The sequence below is a fragment of the Budorcas taxicolor genome, chromosome 5 (genome assembly GCF_023091745.1).
Source record: "Budorcas taxicolor isolate Tak-1 chromosome 5, Takin1.1, whole genome shotgun sequence".
Taxonomy (NCBI): domain Eukaryota; kingdom Metazoa; phylum Chordata; class Mammalia; order Artiodactyla; family Bovidae; genus Budorcas; species Budorcas taxicolor.
The window spans coordinates 2,275,645-2,291,575 of record NC_068914.1 but is presented as its reverse complement, the minus strand read 5'-3'; the positions used below and the strand labels follow the sequence as shown (position 1 = coordinate 2,291,575).

At 47.5% G+C, this 15,931-nt stretch overlaps 1 protein-coding gene across 1 annotated transcript in view; it reads left to right on the top strand.

Moving 5' to 3' along the window:
- The window catches only part of CHAT (choline O-acetyltransferase), a 42,161-nt gene extending 34,576 nt beyond the window's left edge, over positions 1–7,585 (top strand). The window contains exons 11-14 of the mRNA XM_052641195.1: positions 1,104–1,248; positions 1,399–1,461; positions 5,502–5,639; positions 7,316–7,585. Of these exons, the coding sequence (XP_052497155.1) occupies positions 1,104–1,248; positions 1,399–1,461; positions 5,502–5,639; positions 7,316–7,585 (616 nt within the window). The remainder of the gene's footprint in view (positions 1–1,103; positions 1,249–1,398; positions 1,462–5,501; positions 5,640–7,315) is intronic.
- Positions 7,586–15,931: the final 8,346 nt, after the last annotated feature.

Sequence of the window (15,931 nt, the reverse complement as noted above, 5' to 3'; positions counted from 1 at the left end):
TGCCTATGGAATGAATGCTTCGGAGTTTCAGCTATAAGAAAAAAAATCTTTCTAATCTGCTTCTAGGTTCAGCAGAAACCTGGAAGCGGCCTAAATTGGGGCTGATTAGCTACCAGTCAGTGGTGGCGTCTACTTTTGTGCTCAGCATGGTGTTTGCTCCAAGGGGCTGTAGAGATACAGGAGATGAGCTCCCTGCCAGAGTCTTGGGGGAAAATGAGACATGAGTGCAGGAAATGCCACTTTCTTGGCAAGTCGTACAGTGTCAAGCACTGTACCCAATCAGACTCTCGATGCCCCACTCCTGAACTCACCCAGGGTGAGGGAGACTTGCCTGGAGGAGGCCAAGATACAAGGCCACAACATGCGGTGTGACCTCGGGCGGTCACTGCCCCTCTCCGAGTTCTGTGTCTTTCCCCTCCCTGACCGCTTAACACCAACAGCTTCACTGACTGGTGGGAAAGGTGTTTGCCAGCCTGGTGCGCAAGCCTAAGGGTGCTTGCTCAGTTCACATATCTGAGGAAGGGACTCGCCCTGGCTGGTGGGGCCAGCAGTCACAGACGTGAGGAAGGAGAGACACAGCCCTGGTGCCCATGGGTCACTTTGGAAGCAATGCTGCCCCTGGACGGCAGGCCTGTGCAGCAGCTGGCACCCACGGCCACTAAGGCCCCCTCCTTGCCTCGATCCATAGGTCATGCTTGAATTGTTTTTAAATAAAACAGGATTCCCTCAAGAGTGGGAATGATGAATTATTCCATCCTGTGCTATTAATCACTCACTCGTTGGGTCTTGCAGAAAATTCTAGGTTTCCCACCAGACTGGGACTTTAAAAAAAAAAAAAACAGCTACCAGTCATGTCTTCCTTATATTTTATATCCACACAGTATCACCGTCACAGGAAAGTGTGCTCAGCTCTTCATATCGGAGGCTCCCCAACATTCATCTTTGGGGAATCTCCTCCAGAATTCTATTAGCATTAAAATGAAAGACTGTGCCGAGTGAAGGCAGGACTGTAAAAATCAAGGCAGGCAAGGCTATTTTTCCTTCAGCATTTATGCTCCCTAAGAAGGCAGCGCTGTCTGCCGTTCCCCCTTCATCCTGTGCAGGCTCCACGGGAAACTCGTGCCCACCTACGAGAGCGCCTCCATCCGCCGGTTCCACGAGGGACGGGTGGACAACATTCGATCGGCCACGCCGGAGGCGCTGCGTTTTGTGAAAGCCATCGCTGACCACCACACAGCCGCCGTGCCGGTAAGTCTTGCTGGCCTGAGGGGTCTCAGGGAGGTCAGTGGCAGCTGTGGGCTGCCTGTGGCTCAGCCCCGGGACACCCAGCTCCTTTGGCTGGTCTGTACCTGAGCAGCCTCTTAAAGCCCCGTGCGCTGTGTCTCTGTCCATTTACAGGATTCAGAGAAGCTGCTGCTCCTGAAGGACGCCATCCGAGCCCAGACGGAGTACACAGTCATGGTGAGTGACCTCGCCTGAGCTCAGGACCCCGGCTGCGCCCAGAGCCGGGGCCTCGGCACGGACTCAGGGTGACAGCTGGGCCACCTCCTAAGCAGCAACTTGGTGAGGCCACCTTGCCTCTCAGAGCCTCCTCTTTCTTATTTTTAAAAGCTGGGTAACACAGCACTCCTGCTTTTTACATGGATTTTACAGGAATACAATGAACGGTCTTTGAAACAACACCAGTAATAATAGCACCAACATGTAAAGCACCTTACAGTTTATATAAGAGAAGGCAGAGTGTGTGGTTCGCGCAATCTCAGTGAGGCAGTGTTCATTCCCACCAAGGGCTGTTTCTGCCTTCTTATTCTCCATGTATTTATTTATTTATACTGCTTGTGAATAAAAAGTTTTTTTGCTGAAAGTTACTGATGAAATTGAAAAGGTAAGGGAAATGCTTTCCTGGGTTAGGAAAATAATATATTTTCTGGCATTGCAAAGCCATCATTTGCATACAAACCAAAAATAAGCTACTGCTTGGACTGGTGATCAATATATCAATTGTGAATCATTCTGATACAGTCTTTGAAGGATCATACAATCTATGAAAAGGAATTTACCTTGTATTTACTTTGCTTACTCTCTGTGTATCTGAAAGCAAGCACAACATAGATCTGGGTTTTAGAACTAGCCAGTATAGGCTTTTCTCCAATTTAGTTGCTAGGTCCCTGACTCATCTGAATAGCTGTTTGTTCTGTTTGGGGAAAATCAAGCTTGCTCTCATGTCTTCCGTGGGTATCCTTTGATTTTCTGCTCTATGCCAGGCAAGGCATTAGGTGCTGGCAAATAAAAAAATGAAGCCCTGTCCTTGGGGAGTTCACTATGTAGAAGGGAAAAGAGGCCTTAAGTATTTCAGGAAGTAGCAGAGAACATGGAGGAATAAGTTCCTTCTGCTTGGGAAAGCCAGGTGAGTCCCAGAGGAAGTAGTGCTTCATATGAGACTTACAGCAGGAAGTGTTTGTCAGGTAGATGTGGACGGGAAGGATGGCCCTAGAAGGGAACAGCACGTGCAAAGGCAAGGGCTGACAATTTTTCCTTATTAAGCTCTCTTTCTAGTAAAGCGATTGGAGGATGTAGACTACTAACGTAAGAGAATAAAACACAAAGAAAATCATAGACTTAAACATCAGAAGATTCAACACCAGAAAGAGGTCGAGAAAAAGGATGAGAGCTAAGGGAGGTCCCAAGTTGACAGCTGTTCAGCAGACCCAGGGAACCGTCAGTCCACGGAGAAGCAAGAAGTGAAAGGAGAAATTAAGCCGATAAATTATCTGATACATTTTTATGCATTAAGGGAAGTTTCACACTTCTGGCTGAGGATTTACGAATCAATAAATCGTAGATACATAGAAAGGTAAGCAAGTGGGAAAATCATAATTTAATCATTTACAAACTGTCGATTCTAGGGAACGCAAAAAACTGATTTAGGAAATCTAATCCTAACACATGCAGGACTCAGGACTCAGCTGTGAATACTTACATAATTATAGCCATGTAAACAGTGAATGTTGATCAAGTGACAAGGAGTTCGAGTCTAACTCTGCTGGAAGCATAGGGGGGTGGAAGCATATTTGGGAAGGAGGGTAGCAAAGAGCCAAAGTTTCATCTTCTATAATAAGGAAATTGAAAATGCAGGAGCAGCAGTCTAAGCCTGTTATTCTGAACTAAGAAAGTCAGTCACTAAAAGGGCTCCAAGTGATTGCTTCTGTGGAGTGGGGCTCAGTGCTGGCAAAGTGACATAAGTCTTTGGCTTATTTGGGTTTTTTTTTTTAAACTATAAATATACAACTTTGATAATAATTTAAAATTTTAGGAAAATATTCTCCATTGGGTTCTGCTGTGTTAACTATTTTAAGCTGGTGAAAACAGCTAAATGAAAGAGATCAGGGGTGGGGAGAGGAGAGGCGTAAGGATGCTCTGTAGGCCCCTGGTTGGATATGCCGGGTAAGGGACGGAGGGGGAAGCCAGGAAACCTCCGTGTATCTGGCAAGTGTATTTGGCAGAGGTTATGGAGAAAGGAAATTCCGAGGAAAGGAGCAAATGTGGTCCAGACACATCCTCCCAAAGCGCCGTGTGCGTCTCCTTCCTGGTGTTTTCTCAGCCGATGATCACAAGTCTATTTGTACGATTGGTTGATATGTCTCCCACGCCACCCAAGGCTCCATGAGGCCGAGTCTGCGACTGCTTTGTTCTCTAGCAGCTTCTCAGGCACATAGTAGGCACGCAGGTAAGGTTCTTGAATGAACGAAAGACTGGATGTTGAGTCATTTTGCTCGTTACTTCTCAAGGCTCTGATCCAAAGAGTCTGTTGAATCAACCCCAGTTGCTACAGTAGCTTCAGAGACGGTGAAAGCTGGGGTGGATTGGCTGCTGGACAGTGTGGCTGCTCTGATAATCCACACAGAGCAGCCGTCAGACAGCGGCGACCTGAGAACTGGAGGCACGTCTGCTTCATAGCTGGCCCGTCTCACAGGGCTTCGCCTCTGTCCTAACAGGGCACGTCCAAAGTGAGTGGTGATTGTATGACATGTCTCTCCAGCCTACAATTAGGTGTGTTTGGAGAGACTGGGGCCCCTGAGTCATCTTTAGGCATCCATTCTCAACTGAAAGAGAACAGCAGTCAAATTCCAAAAGGTACCTTGTAAACCTGAGCAAAGTTCACTGTGGTCGAAGATTTCTGCCTATGTGGGGCATTAACAGCTAAGGGGCCATCTTATGGAACCGTGAAACCCCCAGGAGTTACTCACAGTTACCCTGATGTGGATCCAGAGGTTATTACAAGAGGCCAGAGGAGGGACTTCCCTGGGAGCACAGTGGCCCAGACTCCACCGGTCAATACAGAGGACACGAGCTCCATCCCTGGTCTGGGAGGGTTCCACATGCTGTGGGGCAACTAAGCCCGTGAGCCTCAGCTCTGAGCACACATGCTGCAGCTACCTAAGCACCTGAGCCCTGTAGCCTGTGCTCTGCAGCAAGGGAAGCCAGCGCGATGAGGGGCCCGCACACCACGAAGAGGAGTGGCCCCCACGCCCTGCAGCCAGAAAAAGCCCACAGAAAGCAACGAAGATGCAGCATGGCCAAAAATAAAATAAGTTTAAAAATTATTTTAAAAGAAAGAGGCCTCTATGTCTCACAAATCGGGCCCCACAAATTGCCCCAATCAAACATGTAATCCGTGCAAAACCCCTGTGCCTGCTGCACAAAACCCCTGTGCCTGCCCTGGCTCCACTGTCCCCTTCCAGCCACACCACCACCCCTGAGCTCCTCTTACGTAGGAGTCTCCACTGCTATTCTCTTATCCTTTGATAAGATTTCAAATACCTGTGACAAAAAGGAAGACCCTTTCTTTCCTCCAACAACCCTTGAAAATGTGAGCTGAGCCTCTGCTAAGCTGTCTAGCTCCTGTCTCAAAATTACTCTTAGATTATGAGTCCAGTTTAGTTGAATTGATTCTGAGCCTGTGAAATAGCAGCCAAGATTCAAGGACACCTCAGCACCCTCTGCCCCTCGTTCCTTGGGCTCCTGCTGAAGGATGAAGTGTTGGTTGTGGTGAAAGCCCATCCAGTGACAGCCTGGGGTACCCCTACCCATGCTTGGATGGGTTCCAGCCAGCACCTGTGCTCCTGCCCAGCTTCTGCCCCTGAAGGGGTGCCCAGGAGGGCCAAGCCAGCCCTGCTGTTTCCACTTGGAGCATGAGGGGTTATACACGCTGAACATCGGCAGGGACCATGCTGTTGGGGGGCGGGCGGTCAGACTCACTGGCTTTTAACTCGGGCATCCTCATCTAGAACCCTCCCTGCTCTGGCTTATCCCGGGTGTGAAGAAATACACAAGGAGCAGAGGAGTGTAGGAGTGCTTGGTCCTGGGCAGCCACCACGCGCGGGCGTGGTCCACAGCAAGCCCTGGGAGGGCCAGAGCCGTTAGAGGCCCCACGAGCTTTGCAGACTAGAGAGGAGGGAAGAAGGGGAAGCGCGTGCCTCAAGCCCTGCTCTCTGTCCCAGGCCATAACAGGGATGGCCATCGACAACCACCTGCTGGGGCTGCGGGAGCTGGCCCGGGAAACGTGCGAGGAGCTGCCCGAGATGTTCACGGATGAAACGTACCTGATGAGCAACCGCTTCGTGCTCTCCACCAGCCAGGTACTGCCCCAGCGCAGCCAGCACTCGAGAGCACTTAGTGGAAGCAGTGGGCTTTCTCACAAGCTGAGTGATTACAGCCCACTGCTTGGAATCTGCCCGGTCCTGGCTCTGCTTCCAGGGAACTGCATGCCCTTCAGCAGAAGGACCGAAATGCTCCGAGTGCTGTTTTCCCCATCTTCTAAATGTGCATGATCACAAATGCCTCGTTAGCAGAGGTGGGCAGGATGGGAGAATACCCACTCTGGTGCCCTAACCATTAGGCCTCCTTCTTCCAATGTTGCCCAAGAGGCGGTGTCCTATGGGCCCAGAGGCAAGTCCTGGCTCAATCAGATGCAATGATGTAAGTAGAAAGCCCATACCCCAGTGCTTGGCATGGACAGGGTCCTCCAAGCAGGTCACAGACCTCATCGTAAGGGGCCACTCCGGCATCTCCTAAACCAGCGCTACAGCCTTGTTCTGTTGGAGGACCGCCGACACAAAAGCAGAACACGATCTGTTAGAGAAAGGCAGCCATTTAGAAGAGAAAATATCTACCCCCCCCGACCCCGCCCTGCAAATGTCAGTTTACTAAAACTCCACCTCATCTGCGAAAAGCAGAACGTGGGCAATAAAAAGGGCTGATAAAGCTGTGTTTGAGGATAAAAGCCCACTCGGTAATTTCGCTTTGTCATTACGGCAGTGAGCTTGCAGACGTGAGTAAACGAGGGCAGAACAGAACAACATAAATTCTTCAGGAAACCATCCGTGGGCAAAAAGTGCTTCGGAACGCTTTATGGCCTTCGGCTGTTGCACGGCAAATTTATCTGACAATGAGGTGACTCTATTAGCAAGACTAATGGTCTGTTCTGCCCCATTAAAACGGCCAGTGTCATTTCTGAAGGCCTGTGGGTTTACAACACACACCTCCCTGCACCTGCTCTGGAACGTGCTCCATTTTCCCCTCTGAAGCCAGCTAATACAATTAATTCAGGGTGTGGTGGTATTTTTTTTCTCCAACTGGAATGAACATTGATGGTTTCAGTGCCTTCAGAAGCACTTTCTCTTGGCTTGTGATCCGCATTACAAAATCGCAGCCTTCTGAATTCAAAATGTATCAGGTCCATAACTAAAAACTCCAGTTGATGGCAATCTCTGAAACGCCCGATGCTGGGTAATTGTGCGTGACCAGGCTGTGGGGAGACAAGCAGGCCAGCCAGGCAACACCGACAGTGATTAAGGATGTGGGAAAAAGTCGACAGAGGAGAGGAGCCAGATTTCCTCCAGTTCATAAATTACTCCCTCTGGGAAGCCATCTAACTGTTGGGTGCCACCAGGGTGCCATTTAGTAAATTGCTCTGATTGCCTGGGTGATTCAAACAGCCCCCAGGTGAAGGAGAGATTCGGCCCAGCACCGGGTCACTCTGGGGGCTTCCGACTCCACGAGCAGAGCAGATTTCACACCAGGGAGGGGCTTATGGCCTCTCTTCTGATTCATGCAGTTAGATGGGTTTGTTTTGATGACTCTGGCTGTGGCCATCCATGATGAAGCAATCAGGTGATGTGCTTAATTCAGTCACACCCAGGTGGGAAATAGTCAAAGAGAAGCAAATATCTCCTTGAGGCCCCTGGACTGCTAGAAGGTCATGCTTTGAGCAGGCTCTCAGAACAGGCGGCCTCTGACCTGTCCTCTCCCCCAGGTGCCCACCACCATGGAGATGTTCTGCTGCTACGGTCCCGTGGTGCCCAATGGGTACGGTACCTGCTACAACCCCCAGCCAGAGAGCATCCTTTTCTGCATCTCCAGCTTCCACAACTGCAAGGAGACATCGTCAACCAAGTTTGCAAAAGCTGTGGAAGAAAGCCTCCTTGAAATGAGACGCCTCTGCAGTCTGCCACTGTCTGCCACAGGCAAGCCACCGGCAACAAAGGAAAAAGTAACAAGGCCCAGTCAGGGGCACCAACCCTGATGGCTGACACCAGCTTTCAACTCCTCAGTCCGGCATTCTGCAGCTGCCAGACCCCGCCGAACCCCTTGCTCCCAGCCTTCACCACAGTTTCTGTAGCTTCCCTATAACTCCAGACCCAACACAGACCACACTGAGGGTTCACACAGAGCTGGACTGGCAGGAGGAGTGCACCCCTCATGAGGCACGGGGATCATCATTATTTATCAAGGTGTCCTCGGGCCTGTGTGTTGGGAAGTAAGACCAGCCTGGCTCTGAGGTGGCCCGGGTGAGATAGGGAAGCCCACTGACTTCCCTCCATAGCCACAGCAGCTCAGTGTTGGCGTGTGCTTCCCAGCAGGACCCAGCATGTCCAGTGGAAGAATGAGTCACCTTATTATGTGCAGTGTACCCAAATGAACCGTGAAGGAAGAGGCTAACCCCAGGTCACTGCCTGTGTCTCCTAGGGAGGAGCAGAGGGCTTTGTTTTCAGATTCAAAGCAGTCTGATCAAGGCATTCAGAGCGACCCGCCCTGAGACACGTGGTCCTGTAAGCAGCACCCACCCCACCCCCCGCCGACACACACACACACACACACACACACACACAGCCCAAGTTAATTTAAAATACAGTGATCTGGGCCTGCAAACACATTTCTCCTTTTGCCTCCCGGAAGCAGCCTTCCACTGAGTTCAGAAAATCTGGTCTGGCTATTCTGAAAGGGGAAGAAAATGGTTTGCCATTGCCCTGCAGTAGCTGCCACTCCCTGCTTTCCCTGGGGGCCTGGCAGGGACCGGTCCACCTCCCCAGGGATCCTGCCGCTTGCATTTTTTCTGGTTGCGTTCCCACTCGCCTTCACAAGAAACATGCCCTGGTCGGTGATCTGCCTTTAGGAGGAGAGCAGGGTGCTTCAGGGGTTTTCTGCTGCTGTTGCTTGCTTTGTTTCGTTCATTCTTAAGAGAGGCTTTTAAGAAAAGCACTGTGACATTAATTTCAGAATACGATCTCAGTGGCCTAAGCTGGACATCCTTAGACAGCTGGGACTAAAAGGCATGTGGAGGAGCCCAAATCAGAGCTCTTCACTGGCCTGGGGCCTGAGGACACAGCTGGTGAAGAGAGGGGCTGGGAGGAGGGAAAGGCTGTGCACAGAGCCAGCCCTGATGGAGGGGCCAACAGTCCACAGAACTGAGCTGAGAATGTCCAGGGAGGCAGTGATCATGGAGGAGATGAGAGGCACTTTCTGCTAGGGCATATTTTTATGGGAAAGCAACCAGAAAAATCAAAACTGCAAATAGCCAAGGCAGCCTGCTTCTGTCCAGAGGAGGTGCAGAACTGGGCTCCTATCTCACTGAGTTCTGCCATGCTTCCTGCGGGTTTTCCTAAAAAAAAAGAAAAGCCCTCTACTCCTCCCGCAAAGACATGAGGCAATGACCTGCCCATCCTGCTCTGAATCACCCTCCACTGTGGCCCAGGGACCCTTAATGTGTCTCTTCTTTGGAGCACTGTGCAAGCTCTCTGCCCTTTGACTAACATAGAAGCAGGCAGGGCTGAGATGGGGGGAACATTTTGACCTTTGCTGGGACCTTTGATAACACAGACAACCCTAAGCTGTAAATTCCTTGAGCCGCGCGGTTTAGGCTGAGAATTTCTGTTGTATGATCTGGGAGATTCTGGCCCTGCCCCTTCAGAACCATTGGTCTGCAGATCCATGCTGCTTCCCTCACGCATCCACCTTTCTGCTCCGCCTGGGAAAGCGCAGCCCAGGAGCCCCAGGAATGCTGAGGAGCTACTGCCCGCCTGCTGTGAGCTGACTCAAAGCTGCCTACTTGTTTCCAGCAAATGGCCACAGTGAAGGTCCAAGTTCTCTTCCGGTTTCTCTCCAAAAGTTTCTGGGCAGGTAGACAGCTCTGGTTTGGGGATCAGGCATCCTCACTGGTCTTGGCCAAGAGACTTAAAAAGCCCAGAGACTCAAGTTCTTCTATCATCAAATGGGGACAAGCGCGTCCCAGCCTTGTGAGGTTGTCAGGATGATGTGTGAAGGGCCTTGCGTGGGCAGGTGGGCCCTGGTGCCCACTGTCGGGATGATGTTACCCCAGCAGGCACTGTTCAGGTGATGTTTGTTTCACACTTTCTCTCAAACACCCATTTGTCAGAACCAAACACATCTGCCGTTTTCTGAGCTTAGGGAAAGGGAACTGACTGTGTGCTCCGATATCAACCATGTGTGGACGGCAGACGTTTGGCAGGAGGGAACAGCTCCTCCCTCTGAGGGAGGGGCTGGAAGCTGGTCTTCCCCCTCCCAGTTCAGGTGGGTACACTGAGCGTTTATGTAAAGGCAGTGCTGAGCCACGGCCATCTCTGTGGGGACCCTGGTAAAGGAGACTGTCCCAAGAGTCCTCAGAGAGGTGGAAAATGAAACTTGCAGACTCAGATTTGAGGGGACAGTGATGCATAATAAAAATGTGTGTGGCCACCTTACAATACTGCTCAGTTGCCAAAATATATAAAGTTGATATTTGAGTTCTATTTTTATAAAACAGTTCTAGATTTATGGCCATATGTACATGTGTATTTATAGCCTTTTGATTTTAAGTTATAGTTTTGTGCTTTAAAGAAATATATGTGTGATGAAAGAACTGTATATTGAAAGCACTATATTCAAATTATTTAAAGACTGTAAGTCTATATTCAATAAAAAGTAATGCCAAGAAAGATGGCATTGGCTGCTGTTGCTGCCCAGAAATGCTATAAAAACTTGTGTAGTAAATTCTGTCAGCTGGGTCAACAATTCATTCGCCTTTGTCTGAGGTCTGACAACAGCAACAGTGGATGTCTGAAAAACAGGAGCTGGGAGAGAAAGAGCAGGAAAGAACTTAGTTTCTCCTAGTGTGTGGCATGTATAGGGTGAGGGACAGAGAGGGTTCATGGGGTGTTTGTGATCAGGTTGGGTATAGAGATGGGTGTCTCCACCTAAGTCTGTAAGAACATGCGTAAGCAGAATGAAGCGGAGGGAAAAGCATCAGATTTGGAGGGGGGGATGCCTAAACTACAGACACAGCTCTAGCTCTGATAGCAAGATGGAGTGACTTTGGGGAATGTCACTTTCACCTCTCTAGCCCTCAGTTTCCTCATCTGTAAAATGGGAATATTGATATCAGCACTACCCATTTCCAGGGTTGTGGCAAAATGACATAAAATGGTCATTGTTCGAAAACTTAGAAGTGATATAAAAATTCGACATTCTTATTGCAGGCTCACAAGTACATGCGCACACACTTCCTGAACCCTGCATGGCCCTGCAGCTGGCGCAGATATATTCCAAACTGCAAACCCCTCCACAACCCCAAGAGTCCACAGAACCGGAACTGTCATTGTTATCGTTTAGTCGCTCAGTCATGTCCAGCTTGTTTCAACCCCATGGACTGTAGCCCAGCAGACTTCTCTGTCCATGGAATTCTCCAGGCGAGAATACTGGAGTAGGTGGCCATTTCCTTTGATCCCCAAACCCGGGATCGAACCCGAGTCTCCTGAATTGGCAGGAAGATTGTTTATCTGGGAAGTCTGAACGAGAACCAAGATCCCTCCAAACAGAAGCCCAAATGCTTTCTGATCAAAGCCCAACAGGAACCTTCAAGTGTGTGAATTTGTGTGATTGGGATGCAAAGGAGGTGTTATCCAAAAAGACATGGCTAAGAATATTCTAGGAGCAATGAAGGGGATACGAAGGAACAGGATGAAAGTAATGTGGCTTTGCTCTTGTTGGCCCCAAAATAACCAGATGTAGGTGACAGAGAAGAGTCACAGGCAAGCCAACCCCAATGAGCAAAATAATGCCACCCCTCTCCTGTTCGTCTGAAGGTCCTGGGAGTGGACATTGGCACATTCAGGTAGAAAGGTAAGGAGGAGTCCCACCCGGGTTCACAAGAGCAACCACGAGTTTCTAAATTACGCCTAAGCAGCTCCCCTTGGGGACAGAGGGAGAACCAGTGCTGTGGCTTCCCTTTGAAACTGAGGCAGCCTCTCAGCCTCTCTGTTTCTTTCTTCCACAGCGGCCTCTTGAGTCTGCAGGGTGAACAGTGTGGCATTCTCACATCACAAGAGAGGGCCTTTCTCAAAGCCCCGTTCACCCTCGTGTCCCAAGGACCAGCTCTCTCTTTGCTCTCTTCTCCTGCTTCTTCCATTTCCTCGTGGGATTTCACTTCATATTTCTGTTCCTTTCACGTCATTGGATCCCAAGTTTCTGTCCTTGGCCTCTATCTCTTACATAAGAAACTGCAAAACAGCAGGCTGAACTGATAGAGGAGGGCCCCTTCCACCTATAAAAACATACACAAAAAGAGGAAAAAAGTTTAAACACATAGTCAAGTTCAAAAGAAAGAAAATAAACCCACATTCTAGGGGGGAAAATGCTATCCAAAACAGAGTGGTGAGCAGGAGCTAAAGGTGTATCGGACCAGACACAGACCTCCAGTGGTCGACAGTGGTCTTTTCCACCCCTGTAAGTTGAGAGGACATAACCTCAGCCCAGCCAGGGTCGGAGATGCAGCTAAATGCCCCACACTAAACCAGAACCTCAGAGAGGTGTCCTAACTCTGTAAAAAGCACTAGAAACACTCTTCCCATCAGTCCAGGGGAGCACTGAGGAACCATGCTATTCACACACAGCTGCAGATGATGGAAAAGACATCCACAAGAAATTTAATTATAAATTTATGCTATATGTGGATGTAGAATCTTATTTCTAAAGCAGGAATTCCAAACCAATAATTTATGTAAATTGCCTAGGTCAGTAAAATCCAAAGGACCTCAGCAGGATCAATTACAAAACCACTTTCCACAACCCTGAACACACCAAACCCCCATGGGGGAAGACGCTGCATTAAAAATGAGGTCACGGGCAAAAAACACAAACAGAACAAGAAATGGCTTATGGGAGCGAGAGCAGCAAAGACAAACAGGTGAACAACACTGCAAAGGCTAGAGAAAAGAGATGACTGAGAGGAGCCATGAAATAGATTCATTTAACATTGCAAAGAAAGAAAATCTATGAAAAAGGGAGAGAATGGGGGGAACGCACTATTTAAAGCTAAGAATATTCCAGAATCAAAAAAACACATCATTCTAAAACCCATGGTCAGAAAAGAAATCATAGTGGAAATTTTAAAATATTTAGAGCAAGAAAATAGAGAGACCTCATATCAAGACCTCTGGCATAGGAACTTCTCTGGCAGTCCAGCAGTTAAGACACTGTGCTTTGAATACAGGGGGCCCAGGTTCAGTCCCTGGTCGGGGAACTAAAATCCCATATACCTCATGGAGTGACCAAAAGGTTTATTAAAAAAAATAAGATAAATAGATGAGTAACAGGGATTTACTGTATAGCACAGGAAACTGTGCACAGGAAACTGTATTTTTTTAAAAAAAGCTTCTGCGATACAGCAAAAGTGATGCTTTGTGGGAAATTCTTAACAACAGAAAAGAGAGGAGACTCAAGACTGATGAGTAAAGATGGCTTAAAAAAGTAAGAAAAAGGACCAACAGCAGACTCAAGGAAAGCAGAAGGAAGAGTGAACTCAGAGAGAGTAATAAAGGCAAAAACAGCCATCAGTGGAGACAAACCGGAATGACAGAGAAGCTAAATGATGGAGAAGCTGATTCTTTGAAAAGACTAACAAAATAGAGAGGTCACAGGTAAAACCAATAAATAAAAGGAGAAGGTGAGAAATAAGTAATATTATGAATAAAAACTGACATAACCACAATAAAGTAGCCAATAAAAAGATGGCAAAAATACATCAACCAGTTTATGTCAAAAATGTCAAAAAAACTCATATTGAACATTTCTTAGAAAAATGTAATTAATTAAGACTGATATAAGAAGAAAGAAAATTTCTGGATAGTGCCATAATCTTAAACTGAAGTAGTGATTTAAAATCTTCCCACTCAGGGGATAAATAAATTAATAAAAAATTAATAGAAATCATAAGAAATGGTTAAGATAGCTACATAAGATCAATATATAAAAGTCAACTTCATTTTATACGACAATAAAATCACAATGCTAAATACATGCCTTAGGGAATTCCCTGGCAGTCCAGTGGTTAGAACTCAGCACTTTCACTTATGGGGATGAGTTTGATCCCTGGTCAAGGAACTAAGATTCCATAAGCTACACAGTGTGACCCCCCCCCCAAAAAAAAACGAAAAAAAAATATATGACTTGCAATAAATCTAACAAATCACATGCGAAACCATCCACAGATAATGATAAACAACACTTAAAGGCATTGAGGAAGATTTAAGTAAAGGGGAGGTGTGTGCACACACATGCTTAGTCGCGGCTGACTCTTTGTGACCCCCAAAGCTGTAGCTCGCCCGCTCCTCTGTCCATGGGATTTCTCAGGCGAGAACACTGGAGTGGGCTGTCATTTCCTACTCCAGAGGCTCTTCCTGACCCAAGGATCTGTCTTTTATGTCTCCTACATTAGCAGGTGGGTGCTTTACTAGCGCCACATGGGAAGCCCCATAGGAGAGATATTTCAGTATGGTATATAGGAAGGCCTCAGGAACATTCAGTTTTCCCCCAGTTGATCTCTAGATTCAATGCAACTCCAGCAAAATTCTCCGTGGGAGAGCTTCTGTTTCTGGTTACAATAGAGTAGTTTAACTCAGACTATGCCTCCTACGTAAGATATCTTTAAAAACCTGGCATATATATTTTTAAAATCTTCTTGAAAATCATAAAAGAGCTAACTGGATCAAGATCGGGGAGAGAGTGAGAGCAAGCATGGCACGGAGGTGCTTTTTCTCTGGAGCTATCTAGTGCTCTTGAATAGGCAACCTAGAAGATGAGATGCAATTTTGAGTTTGCAGAGTTAGGCTTCCAAAAACTGGAGTATTAAACACCACCAAATGAATCTTGGTAAGCCACCACCCTCATTGGGCCAGGATTCAAAAAACACTGCACCACAGTAATGAGGGAAAAAAATACAAATAAACCAACCTCCACATGGACTGCAGCCCAGTTTCAGGCCATCTGGATGGCTAAGCAAATCTCAAACCCTGAAATTGTATTAAGATGATCCTGGGTTGCTCGTGCTACCAGACCCAGGCAAGAAGTGAAAAATAAAGTCTTCCATAGAGGAAAATAACATCATGCTTGGCCTCAAATTATTTTTACAAATAATTTTTCTAATACAGTGTCCAGTACACAAAGTAAACCAAGCACTCTAGGAGACAAGACAGATCGACAGAAACTAGCAGAAAGAACAATACAGACAGACACACAGCGTCTCCAGATAGTGGTATTCCCAAACACAGAGTATGAAACAAGTGTTTTTGTATGATCAAGAAGATAATACCAGGCCTAAAAACCTTGGCAGGAAACTCAACTCTATGAAAAAGTGGCACAGCAAATTTGAAAAGGAACTAAACTAAAATTCTAGAGTTGAAAAACAAACAGCTGAAATAATGCATGAGATTGATGGGTTTCATAGCATTTAAGACACAACTTCAGAGAAAATTAGTAAACTGGATTACAAGCAAAAATGAACGTATGTACACACACACACGCAATCCCAAAAGAAGCATGGAAGAAAGACACAGGAGAGACCTTGAGAATAATACAGTGGGAATGCAATGGGAATGCATTGAGAAAGTGTAACATAGATTTAACTGGAGTCCCGGAAAAGTGAGCAAAGGGGCCAGAAGCAACATGTGAAGAGATAATGGCTCAAAATTGTCCAAAAACAGATGAAAGACTTAAACTCACAGTTTCAAGAGTTCCAACAAATACCAGGCGAGAGAAATAAAAAGACATTATACAGACCTTACAAAGGTTTCCAATTTATACCCCGTGCCTGACTTACCTGGGAAGGTGACTTGGCCATTCCAAGCTTCTGTTCTGTAAATAGAAAACATAACCTACTTCACAGGAACGGCAAAATGATTAAATGAGATAACACGGAACGTGCTTAGCTTGTCGCCTGACATAAACTTTCTGTAACTAGCCCTATATGCTGTTAACTGCCATTATTTATTGTTAACACTTGCCACACCAGGTTGAAATTTTTACCGTTTACCGTTTACCGGCTTGTGAGGGTCTCGAGAGCAAGTGGCTTCCGACATCACTACCTTCTTCTGCCCCCTCAGACATAGGCACATAGTAGGTGCAGGCATTCAAGTTTCCTCATCCCCAGTCCCCACGCCAGGCACTTGGTTGGCGACATGGGATGCAGATCCTCCGGCTCCACCCACAACCTCCGTGGCCCCGCCCACCCATGCGTGACCACGCCCACCCCCGCCAAAGGCCGGAAGAGCAGTTGCCTAGCAGGGTGTATTGCGCCGTAACCCCAGCAAGAGTCCTGGCC